The 25483-nt window shown below is 41.8% G+C and overlaps 1 protein-coding gene across 32 annotated transcripts in view; it reads left to right on the top strand.

The window, feature by feature from the left end:
• LOC123500185 (F-actin-uncapping protein LRRC16A-like) overlaps positions 1-25483 on the top strand; it is a 143742-nt gene that overhangs the window by 27132 nt on the left and 91127 nt on the right. For 19 of the 32 annotated variants that reach the window (XM_045248925.1, XM_045248923.1, XM_045248934.1 and 16 more), the window contains exons 5-14: positions 17810-17943; positions 18354-18605; positions 19117-19134; positions 20101-20265; positions 20423-20517; positions 22070-22120; positions 23855-23979; positions 24522-24662; positions 24822-25003; positions 25171-25322. In XM_045248925.1, the coding sequence (XP_045104860.1) occupies positions 17810-17943; positions 18354-18605; positions 19117-19134; positions 20101-20265; positions 20423-20517; positions 22070-22120; positions 23855-23979; positions 24522-24662; positions 24822-25003; positions 25171-25322 (1315 nt within the window). Of the gene's footprint in view, positions 1-17522; positions 17721-17809; positions 17944-18353; positions 18606-19116; positions 19135-20100; positions 20266-20422; positions 20518-22069; positions 22121-23854; positions 23980-24521; positions 24663-24821; positions 25004-25170; positions 25323-25483 lie in introns of those variants that run through there. The other 13 variants (XM_045248933.1, XM_045248955.1, XM_045248946.1 and 10 more) reach the window with 7 other exon arrangements.

A 25483-nucleotide genomic window follows, 5' to 3' on the forward strand; every position in this document is an offset into this window, starting at 1 on the left:
TCACTCTCGCTCGCCTGTTCCAATCCCAACCACAGACAACACGGTAGCGACATTGCTGCCACACATAACAAGAGGAGCGTTTAGTGGTGGTGGTGGTGGTGGTGGTGGTGGTGGGTAGGTGGATGAAGCCCCTGTGATTGGCTGTGATCGTGGATTATTATTGATGGGAGTGGATGGGCGGTGATGGAGGTGCTGGGGTGAGGGAGGGGAGAAAGCGGATGAGAGGTGGAAGGGGAGGGGAAGAGAAGGGAAGATAAGGGACGAGAGGAGGGAGGGGAAAAGGGGTGTGTGTGTGTTTGTGTGTGTGTGTGTGTGTGTGTGTGTGTGTGTGTGTGTGTGTGTGTGTGTGTAAGATAAAAGAGTGACTGCAGGTATTTGATGTTCACACTCCTAATGGCATCCTAAAGACGTCCTTCCCGTCAGCTGATGTCCCTGGCCTTGTCCTTGGTTGGAGGTGGCGAGGAGAAGGAGAGGAACCCCTTGATTGTGACTCAGGCAAGGTCCTTTGTCTGTTACTCTTGACTGACTGAGTGTGTGTGTGTGTGTGTGTGTGTGTGTGTGTGTTTTGAGGCTTTCCGTTCGTCAGGTTAGAAAGGAGGGAGGGCTGGTGGTCCCCCCTTGCTAGAGTCCAAGTGGTTATAGGGTGTAGGAGGAGGAAGAGGGAGGGTAGTGGAAGTGGGAGGAAGGCGCAGTGGGGTGCATGGGGACTTGGATGGTGGTGGTCTGGAGAGTGGAGACGCACGATGAGGTCCCGTAATGGTCCCCGCAGCCTTACCTTGGCCATGTGGTTATAGACGGACCAGGTATAGCGGCGGCGTGGGAGAGAGCGTTCGTAGCGTAACTCTTTATTCGGGAGAGAGCGACGGGGTGTGTAACTTTCTTTGATGACCACAAGTTTTTCTCTTTTTCTTTTTATAGGACCATATTCTGAAGCATTTCCATTCGTGCCTCGCCTCCTTTCAATATATAGGAGATAGTGTCACTGGGTTTTAAAGGTGTTTATACTGTTCTGATAATAGGATAACAAGCTTGCTAGATTATTAACTGGGGAAACGCTCTCGAAAACCTGACTTCTCATCTCTGTGGCCTCTGAAAATCGTGATCTGAGAGCAAATTGGATTTCGAGTCTTGATGCGGTGGGGTGTGTGTATTATAAGCTATGACCACCAATAGAGATGTTAAGCCCAGTAATCAGTGACAGGTGGGAAGGCAAGGCTATATAAGGCATACATTTAGTTATACGCTTAGCGAGCGGCCTTGTGTGGTGGGGCAGGGTAGCAGCATGGGGAACTGAGCGTGCCTGGGGAGTCTGGCGGGTTGGGGTGGCAAGGGAGTGTGGGCCGCTGGGGAGGCGTTGGGTGGCGGGGGGAGGGAGCATCGTATTATTAGGGCGACTCTGGATTTGCGCCTCTAACACTATTAATGGGGCTTCGGTGACGGGGCGGTGCGGGATATTTTTGCGTCTCACGGATCGGGGAAGCATGAGAGCTTTTCTATAGAGCTCTTCTATATTATTACTAAGAGCGCTGTCTGATGTTTATTTGTGTTCTACAGGATACAGGGGCTTGCCTGTACTCGTGCTATATCTTTATCACATTTATTGCGTATAGCTGGTGTGTTTGTATAGAAGAAGTCTGTACTGTGAAGTGTGTTGCATCTTGTTTTTATAATTCTTGCGTTCTAGGAATGCCTTTCAAAGACAGGCCGGTAGTGTCTTATCTCTATCACAATTTTGTATCCTCTGTATAGCTGGAGTGTTTGTATAGAGGTCTGTACTGTCAAGGATGCTGCGTCATGTGTTTATAATTTTTGCTTTGTCTTGGCGTTCATTAGTCAAAGGCGAGTCGTGTGTGCTATATGTTTAAAAGGTCTATTCGTCTCAAAACGTTTTCACAGCTAATTTTTTGCGCCCCTGAATCATAGAGGCGTTCTGCAAGGCATGGAAACTCGTCTCACTTAAGTCTGTCTGTCTCTTTATTATTTCCACATCCATGAGGTTGGAATTAATGGAACCAGCACTGTTTAACGCGCAGTGGAAGGCAAGGGAAGTTGGGAACGTTGTAGTGCCTTCACCCATTAGTGTTACTCTTAGATCATATGAGCCAGAGTGTATTGTATCCGGATTGATGTCTTTACTTTATATCTTCCCTCATACTTCATCATTGCTCACTCTCCTACTCCACTTATTAAGTAGATGTAGACTTAAGTTATTAGAATATTACTCAGTTATTCTGACGTGGAATCTGATGCAGTAATGATAGAATACGAGTAGGTTTATTTGATTTTACTTTTTACTTTTGCAGTGTTGTTTTTAAGATTATGAAGTAACACTATACTTCATTGCTTACTCTACTCCACTTATTACGTAGATATTGCCATTAATGATATGTACTGACTTATTCATATGTTTACTTATTTTTATTTTTCTTGACGAAGGAAAGTACATACATACACGATTAAGACATCTTTTCCTCAACTTATGTAAATGTAACCCCAAAATAAATATGTGTACAGTCAAACTTAGGACAAATAGAAGCAATGCAAAGGTTATACAATATTACTAAGACTCGGATACAACATTAAAAACATCCCTTATTTTATTCAAGCTGCGTAAATGTAACCCGAGATGCAACATGTACAAGTAAACCCTAGGAAACATTCACCACATGAAAGATAAATACACTAGAGAGAGAGAGAGAGAGAGAGAGAGAGAGAGAGAGAGAGAGAGAGAGAGAGAGAGAGACGGGGGGGAGGGGGGTGGCAGTATACACAATCCGTCCATAGTGTGTGTTGCCCTTGTGGTGGTGGAGGTGGTTATAGTGATGGTGGTGGTGGTGGTGATGGTGGTGGTGGTGGTGGTGGTGGTGGTTAGGATGATAGTGGTGCCTCCTACATGATCAAACCTTCACTTTAGGAGTACTGGAGATGTATTGGATTGACTTTAGCTTTTGTTGTTGTTGTTGTTGTTGTTGTTGTTGTTGTTGTTGCTATCCTTCCCTCATATCTTCCTCTCTATCTCATGGTAGACCTTCCTTCTTCACCCGATGTCTTTTCCTTAGTTCTCCTTTCTCTCTCTCTCTCTCTCTCTCTCTCTCTCTCTCTCACTCCGTCATTCCTTCTCTTCATTTTATCATCGCCTTCCCTTTCATCTCTTTAACAATGTGTCCTTTCATTTTCCTTCAGTTATCATCATTTTTCCCTTCTTTTCCTTCCTATCAGTTAACATATTCTTATCCTTCCCTCTTGTCATTTTTCTTCTTCATTCATCTCCTTTATCATCCAACGTCTCCTTTCTCGTAACCCATCACCACCATCACTATCAAGAGTGGAGTAGTAGTAGTAGTAGTAGTAGTAGGAGGAGGAGGAGGAGGAGGAGGAGGAGGAGGAGGAGGAGGAGGAGGAGGAGGAGGAGGAGGAGGAGGAGGAATAATCTGAGGCTGAGAAGTAGCACGTAGTATGTATTAGAAGTAAGAGGAGGAGGAGGAGGAGGAAGAAGAAGAAGAAGAAGAAGAAGAAGAAGAAAGAGGAAGAAGAGCAAGAGGAGAAAAGTAGCAGTATTAGAAGAGGAGGAGAAGGAAGAAAAGGAAAAGTAGTAGTATTAAAAGAAGAGAGGAAAAGAAAAGATGGAGGAGGAGAAGAATTAAAAGGAGAGTGAGAAGGAAGTAGAGGAGGAGGTGGAGGTGGTGGGAATGGTAGTGGTGGTGGTGGCGGAGTTACTGTATAGGTTTTGAGGGAAGGGGCAGCGGGCCATCCTACCTTTATTGATTCCTGCTTGTATTAATGCCTCGACTGCCGTCTGGGAGGAGGCGGCTCAGGGTATGGTGCGAGAGAGAGAGAGAGAGAGAGAGAGAGAGAGAGAGAGAGAGAGAGAGAGAGAGAGAGAGTGTGTGTGTGTGTGTGTGTTACAATATGCTTCTCCTCCATCTCCATCTTCATCATCATCATCATCATCATCATCTTCTTCTTCTTCTTCTTCTTCTTCTTCTTCTTCTTTCTTCTTCTTCTTCTTCTTCTTCTTCTTCTTCTTCTTCTTCTTCTTCTTCTTCTTCTTCTTCTTCTTCTTCTTCTTCTTCTTCTTCTTCTTCTTCTTCTTCTTCTTCTTCTTCTTCTTCTTCTCCTCCTCCTCCTCCTCCTCCTCCTCCTCCTCCTCCTCCTCCTCCTCCTCCTCCTCCTCCTCCTCCTCCTCCTGGTCATGGTCATGGTGAGGGGATGGGCTAAGAGGAAGGAAACGATGAATGATGAGAGAGAGAGAGAGAGAGAGAGAGAGAGAGAGAGAGAGAGAGAGAGAGAGAGAGAGAGAGAGAGAGAGAGAGAGAGAGAAGGGGGGGGGAAGAGCCTTTAATGGTATGAGAAAGGTGACAAGCATCTCGAGCGTTAGTAATCAGAACAAAACAAGTAATAACTGGTTGAAGTGTGATCAGGTTAGTTTTTTTAGAAAGGAGATGGGAAGAAACTCGTTGTCAAATACATGTAGATTAATGGAATAGCCTCAGTACTCAGGTTGTTAGTGGTGAAGGACCGGGAATCAATAAGGAGTTTTCAATTTTCTCAGTAGTCAGGTTGTTAGTACTAGGTGAAGGACCGGGAATCAGTAAGGAGTTTTCAATTTTGGAACCTTAGACAGACTTATGAATAGGGAGGATAGATGGAACTAGGTAAGCAGGTTTAAACAGGGACTGCCATGTATAGGCCTGTTGACTTGAGAGAAAGAGAGAGAGAGAGAGAGAGAGAGAGAGAATGTGCATTTGAGTCGGAAGTCAGTAAAAATATATTTAGTCTGGAACTGGGCGTGGCTGAATGGGCTGGGCTGAGCTGGGCTGGTCTAGGCTAGATTGGGCTGGCTTGCTTACTGCTACTGGTGGTGGTGGTTGTGGTGGGTCCTGGTGGGGCTATTCTGGTCCCCGCCGCCTGCCACCTGCCTCCCTGCCTGTCGGTCTTTCTATCTGTGCCTCCCATGCTTGCCCGTGTGCCTGCTTCCGCCTTCCGTGGAGGGCTCTTGATGATGATGATGATGATGATGAGGAGGAGGAGGAGGAGGAGGAGGAGGAGGAGGAGGAGGAGGAGGAGGAGGAGGAAAGGAGATTTTGTCACTATACTGCTTATATAAACCATCACTAATACTATTTCTACCATCACTTCTACTACTACTACTACTACTACTACTACTACTACTACTACTACTACTACTACTACTACTACTACTACTACTACTACTACCATAACAACAACAACAACAACAACAACAACACCCAGTTTTCATTCCCGGCACTCCAGCACGACAGTATCGGTCGGGAGTGTTCTGATGTGAATGGGAGAGAGTGCGAAGGACGTGTGTTATCTCTCTCCCCTCTCACCCTCCTTCTCTCCCTCTCTCCCTCCCTCCCTTCCTTCTTTCTCCCCCACATGTACCTCTCTCTCTCTCTCTCTCCCCACTCCTCTCCTCCCCAGGGTGAATTGAAGCCACTGTGAATAAGTTACGCACATAGGGGAACAGAGAGAGAGAGAGAGAGAGAGAGAGAGAGAGAGAGAGAGAATAGGGCGTGGAGGAGAGGGGAAAGGGAGAGAAAGGAAAGGAGGAGAAGGAGGAGGCGCGCCAGGTGAATGATGGCAGTCAGCTTTCCTTAAGACCTGTCACTCACCTCATCCCTACCTCTCCCTCTCTCCCTCTCTCCCTCTGTTTCTCCTATCCTCATTTGTATACATCTTTTTTATTCTCTCTCTCTCTCTCTCTCTCTCTCTCTCTCTCTCTCTCTCTCTCTCTCTCTCTCTCTCTCTTTACTTTCTTTTCTTCTTTTATTGTTTATGTATCATTGAGAGAGAGAGAGAGAGAGAGAGAGAGAGAGAGAGAGAGAGAGAGAGAGGGGAGAGGGGCCGACGCCGTCTGAGCCTACCTGAGGAATAAAGGGATGAAATTATGATTTTGAAAAGATAAAGAAGAGGAGGAGGAGTAGGAGAAAGAAGAAAAGAAGAAGAAGAAGAGCAGGAGGAGGAGGAGGAGGAGGAGGAGGAGGAGGAAGAAGAAGAGGAAGAGCACTCTCTCTTAAGTGAAAACGCCGTGATTAATCCAGCGACCCACATTTCTTACCTGTACCCACCTGTTCCTTCCTTCCTCCTCCTCCTCCTCCTCCTCCTCCTCCTCCTCCTCCTCCTCCTCCTCCTCCTCCTCCTCCTCCTCCTCCTCCGTCTATCCATCATTTAGCGTATGTTGCTATGTGAGAGCGCGAGGAAGAAAAGACATTAGTTTGAGCTCATAGTGACTGGAACTACCTCTGTGTGTGTGTGTGTGTGTGTGTGTGTGTGTGTGTGTGTGTGTGTTTCCAGTGCAATACATCCTTTTAGGTGTATTATCCGCTTCGTTGTGTCTCAGTGTGTGTGTGTGTGTGTATGTGTGTGTGTGTGTGTGTGTGTGTGTGTGTGTGTGTGTGTGTGTGTGTGTGTGTGTGTGTGTGTGTGCGTGCGTGCGTGCGTGCGTGCGTGCGTGTTTTGATCTATTCGTCAGTGGTGTCGTTTTGTATAATGTGTGTGTGTGTGTGTGTGTGTGTGTGTGTGTGTGTGTGTGTGTGTGTGTGTGTGTGTGTGTGTGTGTGTGTGTGTGTGTGTGTGTGTGTGTGTGTGTGTGTGTGTGTGTGTGTGTGTGTGTGTGTGTGTGTGTTAGTAATGCTGAAAATCTACTACTACTACTACTACTACTACTACTACTACTACTACTACTACTACTACTACTACTACTACTACTACTACTACTCCACCAGACTTCCATATCTCTATTCCTTAAGACTTGAAAGAACAGCCCATACTGTCATTTTAAAGAGACTACAGACACCATTCTTAACACACACACACACACACACACACACACACACACACACCGCGTAGTGTAGTGGTCAGCACGCTCGACTCACAATCGAAAGGGTCCGGGTTCGAGTCCTAGGCGAGGCAAGGCAAATGGGCAAGCCTCTTAATGTGTGGTCCCTGTTCACCTAGCAGGAAATAGGTACGGGATGTAACTCGAGGGGTTGTGGCCTCGCTTTCCCGGTGTGTGGAGTGTGTTGTGGTCTCAGTCCTACTCTAAGATCGGTCTATGAGCTCTGAGCTCGCTCCGTAATGGGGAAGGCTGGCTGAGTGACCAGCAGACGACCGTGGTGAATTACATACGGTATTGTATGCACCATAGAAGGCCGCCGTGAACGTGAGAACTGAGACATACATCACCTACTTACCACACCCTTTTTTGCCTCACTAGGGAGAGAGGTGATGCAGTTACACAATGCTGTTATTATGAAACGCTTCGTTCTCTCACCACGACTATTTTCAAAGGCTACACAGATGATTACCTAGATTCTCAAGACTGTTTCTCCTATTACTAGTGTAGAACTCGTGTTAATTTGTCACGAAAGCCATAAAAACTCTTTTAAAAACAGTGTCACTTAACTACAGGCTTTTGAATGTAGTGGAGTTGCGGCGAGAAGTGTTTCCAAATAAGGGGATAAGAAGGAGGCGTGAGTAGCCAGCTTGCGTGACTTTCTCTCTCTCTCTCTCTCTCTCTCTCTCTCTCTCTCTCTCTCTCTCTCTCTCTCTCTCTCTCTCTCTCTCTCTCTCTCTCTCTCTCTCTCTCACTCCCTCGACTTCCGACTTGCACAAAAGGCTGTTTCGTCACCTCATCTTCTGAATTGGGTATTGTCTTTGTGGAATTCTTATGAGAGAGAGAGAGAGAGAGAGAGAGAGAGAGAGAGAGAGAGAGAGAGAGAGAGAGAGAGAGAGAGAATTGTGTGTTTGTGCTTATCACATAGTGGTGTCCCTGTGTGTGTGTGTGTGTGTGTGTGTGTGTGTGTGTGTGTGTGTGTGTGTGTGTGTGTGTGTGTTGCTGTATTTACGCGTTCCTCTACCGTGTTGTATTAAGTACGAGGAATGTGTTAGTCATGTGTCTGTTTTTTAAGTGCCTTGCGTTGCGTTACGTTGTTTTACGATGTGTTGTGTTGCATTGTGTTGTGCCTGGCCGCCGCTGTGTTAGGTTTCCTGGGCACACAACACCCAACACTCGCTCAATGATGACTCACTCAATCCGTCACGCCAGTTGTGCAAGTTCTGTGAAACTCAAACACGCGGATAAAGTGTTACGACGGTCCCAGGGGTGCCTCTCTCTCGTCTGGCGGAGAGGCGGAGGGACGGTGCGGCACTGAGGACCATATTCTGCACCTCCATTATTTTCAAAAGGCTCAAGCTGAAGTGACACAGGGTTTTAAAGCTGTTTTTATGGCTCTAGTGACAGATTATTAAGATTTATAGATTACGGATAGAAGAAACACTCTTGAGAACCCGGTTAATCATATATGTTTCCTTGGAAAATAGTCGTGGTGAGAGCTGAGCGTTTTAGAGTACGGGCCATAGTCTCACAGTCAGGGCTTGGCCGCGAAGGAAGGCGAGCGTGCGCAGCCTCGTCTCTTGGCCGCCTCCTCCACGTGCTGCCTGCCTGTCACTTTGTTCACGCGACTCGCTGGTGCCACGTGCCAAGCTTGTTGCTGTAGTGCGGGTCTCGCTGCGTGTATGTGTGTGTGTGTGTGTGTGTGTGTGTGTGTGTGTGTGTGTGTGTGTGTGTGTGTTTAGGTTTTGATCGTATTCGTATATTATTTGAGTCACGTATTAGATTGCATGATGTAAGATTTTTTTTTGCTGCTGCTGCTGCTGCTACTGCTACTGCTACTGCTACTGCTACTGCTACTGCTACTGCTACTACTACTACTACTACTACCACCAGAATAATTTATAAATCATTTAGATATTCAGTTTTGAAATAGTATGTCATATTAAAGTAAGGAAGCAAAACGAAAATTAGATAAGTAACGAAAAACACACATGTAAAATTAATATTCTGAAAGCTTTTATTATTACTCCTCAAGTCACTCAACTCATAAGAAGAAACAATTTGAAATCACATCGATTTACCACAAATCAAACAAGAGTTTCGTGTTCTCTGTATCCTTATGGCCTTACCTTCCCTCCCTCCTTCCTGACTGGTGTGTGTGTGTGTGTGTGTGTGTGTGTGTGTGTGTGTGTGTGTGTGTGTGTGTGTGTGTGTGTGGGTGTCGTCCTTTGAACCTGTCAGTAGTGCGCTCTGGTTCAGGGTGGAGGCGCAGAGACAGAGGGACAGATAGCCTTTGTTTTAGGGAAGTGCTTGCTGTCGTGATAATTTCCGCCCAGGTATTGCTAGTGGAGACTGCTGTTGTTGCTATTCCTTCCCCTCTCAGACGTCAGCAGTGTACGTTCCCGATGTTGTGGCGCGTTAAACCTCTCACTGTTATAATTACTTTTTGGTAACGGTCGCTGAACTAAAGAAAATTTTACGGGCCCAGAAAGAAAGTTTAATTCGATCTTTCAATAGATCACACACAGATTCAAGAGACTATAGTAGAAAAACAAATGTTGAAAATTGTAGCACTTATTTAGAAAACTTCTAAAAATATATGTTTGTTCTTTGTTGATAGCGAATATGAGAGAGAAAAAAATGTCTTTATTTGATGACGCAAGCATTCCTTTGCATTTGACATATTACGGAATGATCGAAAAATGCGTGTAAGTTTCTTTTTGTTTTCGTTGTCAGTCTGGAATGTCACGTGAAATTTCAATATGCATCGGACAAGATGTATACATAACGATAAACTTAATCCTATCACTAAAATAAAAACAAATAGCAAAACACTCTTATCTCCATTTTAGGGGTCTCTAGTGCATTAAATGTAATTGGGGGTCTTCAAACGTGTTTTCATGATTATAGCGATAGTTTAATAAGAAATCTTGACCTTCACTGGGAGAGAAACAGGCAAGAGAACCCGATTGCTCGTCTCTGTAGTCTTTGAAAATAGTCTTTATGAGAGGACAGAGGGTTTCAAAATACGGGGCTGAGTCTTCACTGTGGGCTGTGTTGTGAGGGGAATCTGAGTCTGGTATATAGATAGATACTGTTGTCTTGCTTCTTCTTCTTCTTTTTTTTTTTTTTTTTTCTTCTTCTTCTTCTTCTTCTTCTTCTTCTTCTGTTTGATGACTTTCTATCTCCTTCGAATTGAAGTCTATTAAGCTTGAGCATGTTATTCCTCCTCCTCCTCCTCCTCCTCCTCCTCCTCCTCCTCCTCCTCCTCCTCCTCATCATCATCATCATCATCATCATCATCATCATCACCCTCCTCGTTATATTTAAGAACCAATCTTTGTCTCTTTTCTAAATCTAACTCTATCAGTCTTGAACTCATTCATTTTATATCCATCATTACTGATCCTTTGAGTTTTGTTTGTGTCACTCTTATGTTCCCTTATTTCACTTACAGAAGACCTTTATCAGATCCTCCCTATTATTTCACACTTAAGGAATGTATATTTATGTTATTCTTGTCATATATAGGTATCCGTTGCACCTCTTAACAGTCCACTTCCTCTTAATCTACGCCTCTCTAATGAATATAAATTAGTTACCGTTGCTTTTATATCTTACATTTTCTTAACACCTCATCAGATCCCTCCCTCTTAATCCACACTTCTGTAATGGATGTTATATTCCCTTGTAGTACCTCTTAAAGACCTCTTATCAGATCATCTCCTAATTACATCCCATATAAATCTCTCTTAATTATGGAGTTATTTCAGTCCCGTGGCTTCTGTCCAACTGTGAGAACTCGGTTTGTGGCGATCGACTGTTTCTTCATTCATCTTCGTCTCGTTCCCATTCATTATCTTTTTTTTTTTTTTGTGGGTGAACCATAACTCACCTGTAATGTATTTGTACTGGAGGGACCTTGTGTGTGTGTGTGTGTGTGTGTGTGTGTGTGTGTGTGTGTGTGTGAATATGACATAACGTTAAGTGGTGAGATACGGCTATGTGTACACGTGAACCGCCCCCTCTCTCTCTCTCTCTCTCTCTCTCTCTCTCTCTCTCTCTCTCTCTCTCTCTCTCTCTCTCTCTCTGTGTGTGTGTGTGTGTGTGTGTGTGTGTGTGTGTGTGTGTGTGTGTGTGTGAGATATTTCCCACACGTATACGAGCAACATTCACTCAATTTCCGCAATGTTAGTGGCGACCAGAATGAAAGAAGCTTAACTGTTCTAAATTACATTGGCTCATTGCCTGGTGCAGTGCAGTGAGGCGCGGGTGTGTCGGTCGTGCGTGTATAGTGTGCAGCAGCGTGTAATAATAGAGTGTATTAGTGCATATGGTCAGTGTGGAGAAATATGAAGTGTGACGCTCCCTACATCCCTGGGTTCGAGTGGCTATGCTGGAGGAGGAGGAGGAGGAGGAGGAGGAGGAGGAGGAGGAGTGTTGCGTATGAAGTATTGTGTTGGGTTCGACTTACCTGTACTTTGTAGTGTATTCTTGCCCACAATTGCAGTATGTGTGTATTCTCGTTCCTACTGTGCGGTCTGCGTGGTCTGTTGTTGCGGGTGTTTTGTATATAACCTACAAGTGTTGCATTATACTCGTTTGTACGTCTCACTTTGTCGTCTGCGTTGTGTGCCTATTAGTGTTGCAAAGTACATGAAGTATTTTGCTGCATTTTACTCGTTTCGACTTGGTAATGTGTTCTCGTTCATGCTTTGGCCATATATGTGTAGAGTTTGTGTTCTTTTGAGTGTAATACGGTGCTGTGGAGTGCTGTGGTTGTGTGTTGTGTACTACGTGGCGCTGTTCCGTGTGGTGTGCAGTGAAGCAGTGACGCGATCCTGATTTCCTTGCATGAGATGGTGGTTGGTGGTGGTCATGAGGAACTAATGTTCTTATTCTTCCGCGTTTCATCGTCTTGTGTGCTTCTAACGGACTGTATGGAGTGCCTTTGCAGTTTTCTAGGGTGTTTGTACGATTTGGTTTATAGCGATGGTTCAACAACTGTCCGGCATCATCAACTGGGAAAATAAGTCAGCCATTAGAACTTGAACATTTGTGTTTTGAAAATATCTTGTACGAGGGCTTTGGATATTTATAACAGACGGTTGGTGATATTATTGAGGCTTCGAGTGTGTTTGTATGTCTCAAGTGATAGTTTAGCTAGAATTTTGCATTACCACGTGAAAAATAAAACACCTATTAAAACAACTATTCGTAGTTTTTTTTTTTTTAATACTGTTTCATTCCACGATTAGACGACTTTTTGTAACTTCTTTTATTTTCTTATGTTTCTTCGTGACCCATTGCATCTTAACCTACCGAACCTGAGTTAGTGAGGTACATTAAGAGAGGCCGCGATGGATGAGAGTGCTGTTTGATTGACTGATTGGGTTAATAGCGGTGCAGTAACGGGGTCAGATGACACCGTGCAGCGAGGGAGAGGGCAAGGAGGGCGCCGCCTATCACTGAGTGTGGCTCATATCATATAGAATTGTCTCAGAACAATGTCTTTCGTTGGAGTAGTAGTGTGGTGAGAGAGTAAATCAAGGGATGAGTGTATTTGAGTAGGGGAGTAAGAAAATGAGTATGAGGGAGGGAGTGAGAGAATGAGTGAGAGAATGATTGCATGAGTGAGGGAGTGAGAGAATGAGAGCATGAGGGAATGAGTGCATGAATGAGACAGTGAATTAGCGGAATACATTATTTTCCATTTTAGAGCGGGTGTGTGTGTAGTATGTCGTCTTCCTTACCAGAGAGAGTGGATGGGAAAACTGTCCTTATTTCGTCTTTAGTGTTGGTCATATCGTTAAGATCGTCTCAGAACATTGCCTTTCGTTATGTTGAAGAGGTGGGGTGTGATGTTGCATGTGACGTGCCTCCCTCCTAAGCAGCAGACGGGGTGGGAAGATGGTCCATGTATTTGTTTCGTCTAGAAGGGACTTGTATGCTTCATTGAACTTCACTACTTGTTCTCAGAATGCAATCACGCGTAGTATACTCTCTCTCTCTCTCTCTCTCTCTCTCTCTCTCTCTCTCAGCAGGGTACACTATTTTATCCTTCAGTGGTTCAGTTGGTCTCAGAAGGCAGTGATGCGTGGGAGAGTGGGCACAGTAGTCCTTTTCAAGCAGAGTCGCCGCGTCCTGTGATGGAAATGCCACTAAGCTCGTCATAGTATTACCCAAAGAGGTGGAAATGCCGCTACTCTCTCCCGCTGGTTGAGTTCAAAGTTCAGTCTGCGATTCGCTAATGGTAGCTCTGTCGCCTTTTTATGGTGTACATTTTAAAATAACTTAGTTGTGCGCGAACCCGTTGAATTTATCGTGATTTTATTTGTTTTATTTATTTATTTATTTGATGGATTTATTATTTTATAGGCATCGTTCATTTTCTCTTTTACACAAAAACTTAAAATTGTTTTTTCTTTATAATAATTGTTTTCTTACACCGCCAGCTTCTAATTATCATTCCTTTAATATTCACTTTTCTTTGTCTTTCTTCGTCTTGTGTGTGGTTTTATGACACTTTAACAGCTTCTGGTTGGTCAAGAATTTTCCTTTTTTTTTTTTTTTTTATAATCGCCGCCACATTTTTACTTTTTTTGCTCTCTCCTGTTGTTGTTTTGACACCACCAGCAAATCTAACTTGTCTCTCCTTTGACAAACACGCTCTTTCATTACATTCTATGTCATGTGTGTGGATTCATGACACTTCAACAGGTGACTTGTCTTGTCATCAATGTCTGTGTAATAACTCTATCGCTGTTCTCTATATCTCCCTGTGACACTACACGCCTGGCTGCCCGCGCTAATACACCTCTACAACCTGGCATTAACCTGAGCTAAAGACCAAAACAGTAATAGTAATGGTGATTCCTTCCTCTCATTAGATGTGACCCGCATTTAGTTGACATGCCATGACTTCTATAAAGACATCTCCAGAACTAAACTCACTCTCTCTCTCTCTCTCTCTCTCTCTCTCTCTCTCTCTCTCTCTCTCTCTCTCTCTCTCTCTCTCTCTCTCTCTCTCTCCAACAATAATAAAGTTGACAAGAAACGCAGTAGTAATATCACAAACATTAAACGACGCATCTCAACCACACACACACACACACACACACACACACACACACACACACACACACACACACACACACACACACACACACACACACACAGTAACAACAACCTGACATTTGGCACTCGTGTTGGGATGGGATGGTGGGTGGGTGTGACTTCCCGCCCTTGGACACAGGCGGTAACAGGGCCACCACCACCGCCACCACCACTACCACCTCCTTGACAGCCGGCGGGTCCACGCATAATTGTGGCTCCCTATGCTCAGTCAGGTGGTATCGAGACACGCTTCACGCTCCCATAGTTATAGTGGTCCACAGATGCCGTTGTCTTCCTCCTCCTCCCTCCCTCCTCTCCATCCCTCCCAGCCGCACCCAACTACCCGTCCCTCCTTCCCTCCTCTCCTCACTCGCAGTCATTTCCTCTCATCTTTTCCCGCCTTTTACTGCACACGCATCATTCTTGCTTTCTTTCTTTCTTATATTGTTTGTTTTCTGTTCCTCCTCTTGTATTTTGTTTTCTTTCTTCCGTTGTCTTGATCTTATTTCTTAAGTGTTTTTTTTTTCGTTTTTCATTTTTTTGACTTTATTAGTGTGCTCTCTCTCTCTCTCTCTCTCTCTCTCTCTCTCTCTCTCTCTCTCTCTCTCTCTCTCTCTCTCTCTCTCTCTCTCTCCATTCATGTGTTCTTTCGTTTTGCTTCCTCTCCCTCTCTCTGCCTCAGATTTTTAAGTTTCTCCTTCCATTTTTCCTTTTCTTTACTCTCCGTGTTGCACCGTCTACCTTTCTTTACCCTCTTCTCATTGTTTTGCCTTTCATCTTCCCTTCTCTTCCTTTCCTTACTAATTCCCCTTTTTCCACTTCATTCTTTTCTCTTTCTCCGTTCTTCTAGTCCTCGTACTGCTTATTTCGCTCTTCCTTTCTTTGTCCTCTGTATTTCGTTCATGTGGCTTTCATTATTTTTAACGCGTTGGCATCTTTGGTACAATCCACCCGGTTATTACCCACTACTGTTCCTCAATTTCCTTACTCTCACCCCGAGCTGTCTCGCCTTCCACCTGCCAGTACTTACACGCCCTTGTCATTTTGGTCCCCCACGTTTCTCTCTCCGGCAGTACTACTTGTTTTCCAGCATTTTACCACTTTCTTTACTCACACCCGTGTGTTCCTCGCCATCACATTTATTTTCACTTGTTTTCAGCTGCATTCGCCTCCTAAACACTACTTGTCAGGGTTTTTATATCAGGTTTTCTTCTCACACTATTTTCCTGCTTTCCATCATTATTTCCTCTCGTGACATGGCACCCAACATCCTCTCTTGCACCACCACCACTACCTTCTCTCGACTTGCCTCGTCTTGTTGCCTTTCTCCCTCATGACCCCCGTGCCCTCCTCGCGTGGCTTGCACGTCAGGCCTTCACGTGTCACTCACTCGCCACTATCTGAATATATGTGTATTTGACTGACTTAAAGATGAGGAGACTATTCACCCACTTCCTCTTGTCTTCATTTTGTATCTGTTTGTTTATGTCAATGTTGTTATTATTATTATTATTATTATTATTATTATTATTATTATTATTATTATTATTATTTGTTCTTAGTGTTGCGATTTTTTTCAATTGGATGTACTCTCTCTCTCTCTCTCTCTCTCTCTCTCTCTCTCTCTCTCTCTCTCTCTCTCTCTCTCTCTCTCTCTCTCTCTCTCTCTCTCTCTCTCTCTCTCTCTCTCTCTTTGGGCGTGTATGTAATTGTGGTTTGTTATAATATTACTAACATATATCCTTCAGTATTAGTATAGATACGTTTTGTTTTGTATACTAATTTTCATTACATATACGTACTTTCTTGCAATCTCCTTTTTTTCCGTTCCTCTGGGTCCGTTAGTATGTATGTACTTTCTATTCATTATACTACAACACTTAGATATACGAAATTCTTTCTTTCCATACATGCTTGTTCTTCCTTTTCATATACTTCACTACAAACTATAACTATCTACTGTCCATTATGTTAGAACACTTTTCTCTTTATTATCATTGTAGTGTAGATCATTGTACAACATTATCTTCGTTACTACTGTAGGTGCTCTCAGTTACTAGTGTTCCCTCCTCGACTCCTCAGTGCCTGGCTGATGCAGTCTTAGTGATTAATGCAATGATGCACTGAGGGAGAATAAGGGTGTTTGGATCATGCGTGACAGCAAAGGTTGTGGTGATACTTAGTGCTTTTGTTTGCTGTTGAAGTATTTGATGTTTGTTTGACAGTTAGTTTATGGGATTCGTGTGTGTGTTCACTGTTTGATCTGCTGCAGTCTCTGACGAGACAGCCAGACGTTACCCTACGGAACGAGCTCAGAGCTCATTATTTCCGATCTTCGGGTAGGCCTGAGACCAGGCACACACCACACACCGGGACAACAAGGTCACAACTCCTCGATTTACATCCCGTACCTACTCACTGCTAGGTGAACAGGGGCTACACGTGAAAGGAGACGCACCCAAATATCTCCACCCGGCCGGGGAATCGAACCCCGGTCCTCTGGCTTGTGAAGCTAGCGCTCTAACCACTGAGCTACCGGGTGTGTGTGTGTGTGTGTGTGTGTGTGTGTGTGTGTGTGATGGCATGCATATGTTGGATTTTCCTGTGTTGAATGAAATTAGATGGATAGATAAAGTTTTGTAGTGTGCATAATGATCGTAGCACTGCAAGGCACGATAACGAAAAGAAATATCACCATAATCGATGAATCAATAACGATAACCATATCGGCGATAATCAACAATCGATAACTGGGACTTTTTTAATTCGGATATTGTGAACCGATAAATCGATAAATCCCAAATTCCGATGCTAGAGATAATGACTGATTTTTTTTTTCATAAAAATCAATGAATCAGATACATATTTATTTCTCATCTTTATCGTAGTGAGTTCCGAGTCTATAGACTCCACTGTGTCTCCTTACAGTATCTTGCGCCGTCATCAGTCTCCCATCACTGATTTAAATAACAGTGTTGCAAAAGTAAGTCCTCATGAAGGAAGAGGAAGAGGCGTTGATGTATGAAGGAGAAAAATAAGGCTGAAGAACAAAATAATGGATGGAAGAAGAAAAGATTGATAGATAAAGAGTGAATACATAAACGACAAAGAGAGTGAATGTCAAACAGGGAATTAAGTAAAGAGGGAATAAGAAGCTTAGAGGAAAAATGAATGAACACAGAAGGAGAGGGAATAAAGATGAACAAAAGAGGGAAAAAAGAAACAATTAATAATATTTCATGAATGAATGAGAAAGAAAAGAGAAACGGGATGATCTTAGAGGAGAAGGAGGAGGAGGAAGAGGAGGAGATATCACTGGGTGAATAAAAATATGGGAGAGGAAGAGGAGAAGGTATGGTGGGGAAGAGAAGGTGTATGGACAAGGGTGATGATAATCAGCCATGAAATTTATTAATAGGTGTGTGTCTTTTTACTTTGATTATTGTTCAACACAGGACAAATTTGAGTGAATTTTTTTTTTTTTATTACATGAACAGTCAATATAAAAGAAAAAAAACATGTTATACTTACAGCCTATTTTGTCTGAAAACCACTGGATGCTATATGTGAAAACTTAAGTGCTCAGAAGACTGTTACTTTGAGACAGTGTTGTGTTGTGTTTTGTTGTATTTGAGGTTAGTGGTAGTGTGGGGAGAACCTGTCCAAGCCACATGGTCAGCTGTACATACACCTCAGCATTCCCTCCCCACCCCAGCATCCCCAGCCACACTCTGCTATGGGGGTAAGTATGGTCTGGGCTCCTGCCTGCCACTCTCTTAGGGGCATCAGAAGTGAGTCTGTGTACTAAAACCACTTTCTTTTTGTTCACAGCTGTGCCTGACCGTTTGTGACCGTGTGTACACCTACTACACCACCCATGAGGAGAACAGCAGTCATGAGGTGGACACAATGGTGCTCAGCCTCTGCACCGCCCTCAAGAACATCTTCCCTTCTGTTCCTCTCACGTTAGTCTCTCCTTTGTGTTCAGATAAGTTAAGAAGTGTTAGTGACATCACATCTAACTATCTAGCTGTATATAACAATCACACATGGGGTGGCCTACACAAAGCAACACACTGACATCACGTGGCACTCTATTTCTTGACTAATTTCATATGCTTCAAACTGTGCAAGGTGTGATATTATGTAGTTTAGTGTCTCATGCTATTTTTTAGATAATTTTGACCTTTTTTGGGGGGACTGGCACCTCAATAGGTCTTTTTTTCTTTTTTGCCCTTGGCCAGTGCTCCCAGCCCCTTTTTTTTTTTTTTTTTTTTTTTACAGAAAAATTAATAAATAAATGAAAAAATTCCTATGTGTACCACAAATCTCCTTGAGGCAGCATGAGGACAGCAGCTAGTGTCTCTTCCTTCAGCAGACACATCATCCGGAAGGTGGAGATCCAGCCCCCAAAGCGGATGCAGCAGCTGGAGGAGTTGGAGCGGGCCACTCTAGGAGGCACCCGGGACATGGGGCCATGTGGGGGCTTCTCCACGCAGTACATGTGTATGTGTGACTACCATGCACTGCCCTACCGGGAGGAGGTGGCCTGGGACGTGGACACCATCTACCTCTCCCATGACACCCGGGAACTCTATCTGCATGACTTTGACTACCTAGAGCAGAAGTGAGTGGTGTGTGGGACCTGCTGGTGAACTGTATTTTGAGAGACTTCCAGCTGGGTTCATGATTTGCCTCAAGGACACTTTGTTCCTTTGATTTATGTTTTTGTTTCCTTGTTCTTTTAGTTTGTTTGATTTTCTTGATTTTGAATAATTGTTGGCCATCAAATTAGCTTCAAGGACACATTGTTTTCTTTGATTTGTCTTGTTATTTTGTCCTTTTTAGTTTAATTGTTTGATTTTATTGATTTGGAATATTTGTGCTAATAAGGAGAGGCTAAAGTAAGTATGTGATCAAGAAGCCTCATCTTCTCCTGTGTGTTTACATTTTGATGAGCTGGTCGTGTAAGTGGGCTTGTGATCCATGCATGCATGATAGTCTTGTGTGTGAGTGTGTGTGTGTGTTGCTGGTAGGTTATAAGTACTATATAATGCCTCTAGAGGCTTAGAACAAGATTCATTGCTTTACATGTGATATACTCAGGCTCATACAGCTTCTCTTTTTAAATGTTTCAGGGGAATGGAAAATAACAGGTAAATAGAATTTTAAATATTTGTTTTTAGACTGGACCAATAGTTTCCCTCACCTAAAATATCAACAAATCATGTATGAAAACCTGCACATTAGTGCTAAGTTTGTTTGGTCCCTTGTTCTTTTCAAAGCTTGAATAACTGTTAGTGCTTCAGAACCCATACTAACTGTGACTGATATGTTAAAGCAGTCTGCTCGTCACTGCATTATCCCTCACTGCTGGCAGTTTCTTGATTTTATAGTTTTGAGCACTTCTAAAAATATTAAAACATTAGCTGCAAACTTTTGCTTTTTTGTGCACTAATGGCCAGATAGACACATTTGTGTATATACAATTCATGTTGTAATGATGTACAAAGTGTGACATAAAACAAAGCTAAAAACTTTAATAATGATAATGATGGAAAAAAAAAAAAGAAAAAAAAGAAGAAAGACTCAAGACAACAGTTATGTGAAGGAAGGGCGGTGTAGTCCAGGTGTCAACAGGTGATGCAGAACCCAGATACTATTGAGGATGCATGGGTCAGACGAATGGAGGCAGAGGATCGCCAGGTCTCAGCAGGGAGCCTCATGATATAGCGGTCCTCTGCTATAGCATGTTGAGTTGGGACTGTTGGTGTCTCAACTTTATAGCACCATTAGTTTAGCTTCCAGAATGGAATGAAATGTAAAACTGAAGACTGTCCCTGCATCACAATGGCATGTATCATTTTCAGCTAAACCTCCTCTTTTGATCAAGTCCATGATTTATAAACTTCCACAAGAATAGTACCATTTAAACACTCATTAAATTATTAGATAAAGCTAATTGTGCTCCTCACAAGCAAGAAAATCTGTGCACATTAGAGGTTTGTTTCCCACCAGGTGAGGCTGCTGGAAAGTTAATTGTTTGACTTGTCATTGCTGAAAAATCAACTTTGTCAGCAGACATGATTCAAGTAATCCAATATATCACCTTGCCTCCTCAGAGACCTCATCCCCATCATCAGTGCGCTGGAGTACAACACTTGGTTCAGGAAGCTGCGTGCCAGCCACAGCAAACTTTCCCACGAGGCAATTGAGAGAATTTTGCACGTGGTCAGCAAGTCACTTAGCTTAGAAGAAATATATTTAGATAATATTGGTGCCAAAGCGTAAGTAGCTTGAACATTTCAGGTGCTTTAGTAGTTTACCTTCATAGTCAATTTGTATGTGGCATTATTTAGTATGTTATCTATCTATCTATCTATGTGTGAGTATATGCTCAAGTGAGATATAATATAAAAAACAAATTTTTTTTATTTGTTGCAGGGAGTTTGCTAACAAGCTGTCACTGGCACTCTTATCCAATAGCAACATTCCATTGCAAAAGTTAGACCTGTCTCACAACCCACTGGAGGATAAAGGTGAGTGTGTCTGACGGGGATGTGGGTAGTGGTGATGGTGGTGGTGACTCTTCCTTCCACCACAGTTATGGAGGAACTGATCAACTTTATAGGTAGCCATGTACAAATTGCTGTAGGTCATGATTGTAATAAGAGTCTGAATTGACTTTACTTACTGTGGTCATTGCATAGTGAGCAGACTGTCACTATTAACCAAGCTCCACTTCGCCATGTCATCAACTCAGCTCAAGTGGAATTTGGTTGATCTTGTTTGCTCATTTACTGCAGTTCTATATGTGGATGATATGTTGTTGATGATGATGATGATCATGATGATGATGGCATGTGATTTTTTTTTTTTCCTGGATTGTGTTGTAATTCTTTAGGTATGAGTACATGCTGTATGTATGTTCTGCCAAGTATCTGCATGTATCAAGTCATATATGGTTCATTGCTGTAAACAGTGATGCATAAGTTTGGATTTTTTTTCATTACTTTTACTACAGAAAAAGAAATATGTATATTGTTAGGTACAAGAAGAATAAGGATTTCTTGAAACACTTGTAAAAAATCATTCAAGACTGGCACAGAACCACATAACATCAGCAAGCTTATTCATGTAGAGAAATGTGTAGTTATTGCCTTTGTAGATTTGCTGCCAGGCAACTGTCAACAGCAAAAGTGCACAGATCTTATCAAAGGCATTTGTTAGTACCAGCATTTGTTTGTCTGTTATAAATCAGATTGATAGTGTATCAGATTTGTCCAAAGAGGAATATACATGATACTTCATTGATATGTAGGGGGAGCCATTATTAAAAATCTGCTGTTCATGTTTGTTCATTCTATCACACTCTGATGCCTTGTGCTCTATGGGAGCATCCCTATAAAGGTGTGATCAATAGCCATGGCAGAAGAGCCTCCATCTCTCCATTCTTATTTGTTCAAGTATTTTGGAGGTCATGTATGTTTAAATGTGTATCATTATGTCAAGATTCATTGCTTATATGCAAGCTCTGATGCAGGCATATGAATATAAGTGTGCCTTTAGAATATTAGATCACAGCTACTCCTTCAGGTAATGTCTTAGTCTATTTAGTATTGATAGGGGAATAGTATCAGTAAATTAATCTGAAATGTAGAATTACATAATCAGCAGATTCCATATTCCTCCTCTTTATGAAGAAAAGCTTTTATAGTATATGCTGGTGCTGCTGAACTGTAATTGCCTTATGTATTTGTATTAATATTCCTTGTTTTTACTCAAGAAATGCTTGTAAGTGTATGTATAAAAAATATATAACTTAGTATGAAATCTTAGCTGTATCTGGAAATTTGAGATAAATAGGCTTATCCATCCATTCATCATTCTCCATCCATCCATCCGTCCATCCATCCGTCCATCCATCCAAACCATTATCCACTGACTTCATGTAGAGTAAGATTTTAACGTTGTAAGTAGTATAAAGATTAATTTTGCAGTGTTCAGTCTCCTGGTTGGTGGAATTGAAAGGCAAGGAAAAGTGACCAACCAGTGGCAATAATGTGGTTTTTTTCCATGATTCATCAACAGGTTTAAACAATCTGTGCGGCCTGGTAGCCAAGCTGTCTCCAGAGGCTGGGGGTTTGTTACCACTTTAATTGCAGTTACTTTATTGCAGTAATATAATACGTATCTGCAACTTTTGCTGTTCTCTGGGTGGCTGGGGTGATTTATAACAGGGCCTCCTTCTTAACATGGGTCGCTGATTTGTAAGACCAGTGTCAGTGCTTTTATCTTTGATTTGTCTCTTGTTCTCATTGGCTTACAGAAGCTTTGCATTTGTAGTTAATGATTAACTTTATGGTGGACATGGGGCACAAGTGCTGGGGCTGGTCTTTGTCCTGAGGCCACCACTGGCCACTGTGCTACCTTTCAGATTTATGTATATTTGTGGGGACTTGTATAGTGATGTCACCTTTGCATGTTATCCTGTGAATCTAACAAGAAAGGGTGGATGGGTCTATAGTAACAAATTGCCTTCAATGCACTTAATGCACATCAGTGCAAAATCATTAATTATCTGAATAGTTTATCTAAAATGAGCAGTATTAAGTTTTTAAGTCAATATTGAATGTTGGTATTGATGAATAAATTTGTTCTAGCATTGCAAACCACTATGTAACACTTGTTTTCACTTTAAAACAAGTATGAACTTATCTTTAACTGTAGTGTTAACCTTCATATTTCAGTCTTGCCAGTTGCAGTTTATATAAAGAAATTGATATTAACTGATTCTGAGATTTCAGTAGATCTGCCCTCGTGTTTTTGGATGAAGCACAATGAAACGGTGAACTTTTCCTTAATATTTAAAGGTTTTCTAGACCATTGATAATGACTTTGTTTGCAAAACACATATGTGTTCTAAGTGGAAAACTTAATATCAAACGAAGAACATGAAATATACAGATTAGGCCATGCACTTAATTTTCAGTGAATTGTATTTGTATTATATTTGTAAATATTTTTCTTCAAAGCCATAGTTGGGACTTGTGTATTGTACTGGGAGGAGATCAGTGCTGTCCTGATGTTTCATATCTTCCTCTGATTTTGTACATTTTATTATTACTAGAAAGACAAGAATAATGAACTCCCCTCCCTCAGAAACCATTGTTGTAATTGCAGTGGTTGTCTCTCAATTAGATAGTAATGAATAAGCAGATTCCAGAATATAAAAGTCCTATTTAATACTTTTATGCTTGCAAAGTTGATTATTCTTGAATTCAGTCAGAAAATTTGACAATTTTATTTCAGTGTTTGGGTTTGAAGGTACCATATATACAGAAATGGCTCACACCACTGTGGTATTGTGTGTCTTCTCTCTTTAGACTGTGTGTCCAATAAAACCTTTTCAGTCTCCCATACCACTTAGGTCTTGAGAATAACTCCTGTTCATTAAAACATTGATTTCCTTGGTCTTGCCGTATGGTTGGTGGGGCTAGACATTTACTAGATTAGGTGGGTGTGGTGTGGTGTGGTGTGGTGTGTAGAAAGATAGCAAGCAGTTTTATATGAATTTTTATTATTGTGATTATCATTTTTTCTCTTTAAATATATCTTAGCTTGTAGCCTTCATATTGCACAAAAGACTGATTGTAACTTTGATAATGGGATTTCTATTAGTCTTATATGTTTGTATATGTTTACTTTGTGTCTTATAAAGGGAAATTGTGTCTTATATTGTTCTTTAGTTTAGAAATATTGTTAAGGGGATTGAACCTTTGTATAACTTGAGATTACCATTTCATGATTTATGATATGTATTTTTAATTTTTTGGTGTGTTGGTATAAAACTAAGCTAATATTATTTTCTTTTAGGTGCTATACACATTAGTAACCCTATTGGTCGGCAAGCAAAGGGCTTGAGTCATCTCAATCTGTCCCACTGCGGGCTGACAGGCAAGGGTGTCAACATGTTAGCACATTCCCTCTCAGTAAATAAGGTGAGTTGTCTTCATATAGAGCAAGTGCTGATTGAAACAAATCAAAACTCAGTTGCTTTCGGTTTACTTTTGCATAAACAAAATATTATTGTTAGAATTTTTCAACTTGGAGTAAATGAGGGATATAAGAAATTCATAAAAAAAAAAATGTTAAAGTATATAAAGTATATAAAGTATATAATTTACTGGTGTTTCTTCATTGAAGCAGTATCAGTTGTCAGAAGCCAGGAGGAATTGAAGTGTCCATGGTCAGGTAGAAAGAGTTGTAGTGTCCCAATAGTAACACATTTGATAATGAATGTTGCTGAATTATATGCTTGAAAAAGGTTGGAAAAATTATTAAGATGCCAGTTATGCTTAGGAATAGCACTGATATGAGATGGTATGGTGTTTGAATTGGATTCCTGTTAATCTTGAGGCTGTGTTTTGTTATTCATCCTCCACACAAAATTAGATGTAAATGCTTATATTGATATTAATAAGTATTGTTATATTTATATTAGTAGAACTTAATATTCTGATAATTGTATTCTTTGTTTCAGTATATGTGTCAGACTTTAACATTCCTGAATCTAGCTGGTAACTCCTTGCGAGATGATGTCAACAACCTGTACAATTTCTTAGCTCAGCCAAATACGCTCAAGACGCTTGACCTCTCAGCCACAGAGTGTGCCATAGATGCTGTGAGTGATGCTAGACTCTGGTATTTGCTATATTCACTACATTTCTAGTAGTAAAGTAGATCACCAGTTGTATTTTTATATTCTACATTTGTTATACCTGACTTGTCTGTTTTTTTAAATATATTGAGTGAAATTGTTGTGCAATCCCTGGTTTTTCAGCTCTTTGGTGCATTATTACGTGGCTGCACCAGTAGCTTAGCACAACTTATCCTGTCACGCAACAGTTTTGGCAGCAAGAAGAGTCGGGAAATGTTACCATCCTTCAAGCAGTATTTTACTTCCACCCTTGCCCTCAAAACCCTTACTTTCTCTCAGTGTAAACTTCCTTCAGATGCCCTCAAGTAAGTCTTGAGTTCTTGGCTAGTTTCATCATACATCATATTCATGTTATATTTTTTATAATGAATCCAATACGTAGTTAAAGTGCTAGCGACATAAATTTACAAGTGTTTTTCATAACATTAAATTTGGTAGTTTCAAACAATTTTTATTTTTACCTTTCCCATAGAAACGTGTTGCTAGGATTAGCCTGCAATGAAAACATCTCAGAGGTTGACCTGGACCTGAGTAGTAATCACCTTGGGGCCACGGGGGCTCAGATCCTAGAGTCCTGTATCCATGGTGTCCGGTGTTTGGCAGCTTTAGACATCTCAGACAATGGTAATGGAGGATGTTGGCTGTTCTTATCCTTTTTAGGTTATGAAAATCTGAATCCTTGATATTAGTAGCTCAGTGCAAATATTAGAATCAGTGTATATAGTAGATTAGTGAAATTACTAGTGTTTGGAGAATATAGTAGTCTTACAGATTAATGTTTGTAC

This window comes from Portunus trituberculatus, chromosome 50, assembly GCF_017591435.1.
Source record: "Portunus trituberculatus isolate SZX2019 chromosome 50, ASM1759143v1, whole genome shotgun sequence".
NCBI lineage: Eukaryota > Metazoa > Arthropoda > Malacostraca > Decapoda > Portunidae > Portunus > Portunus trituberculatus.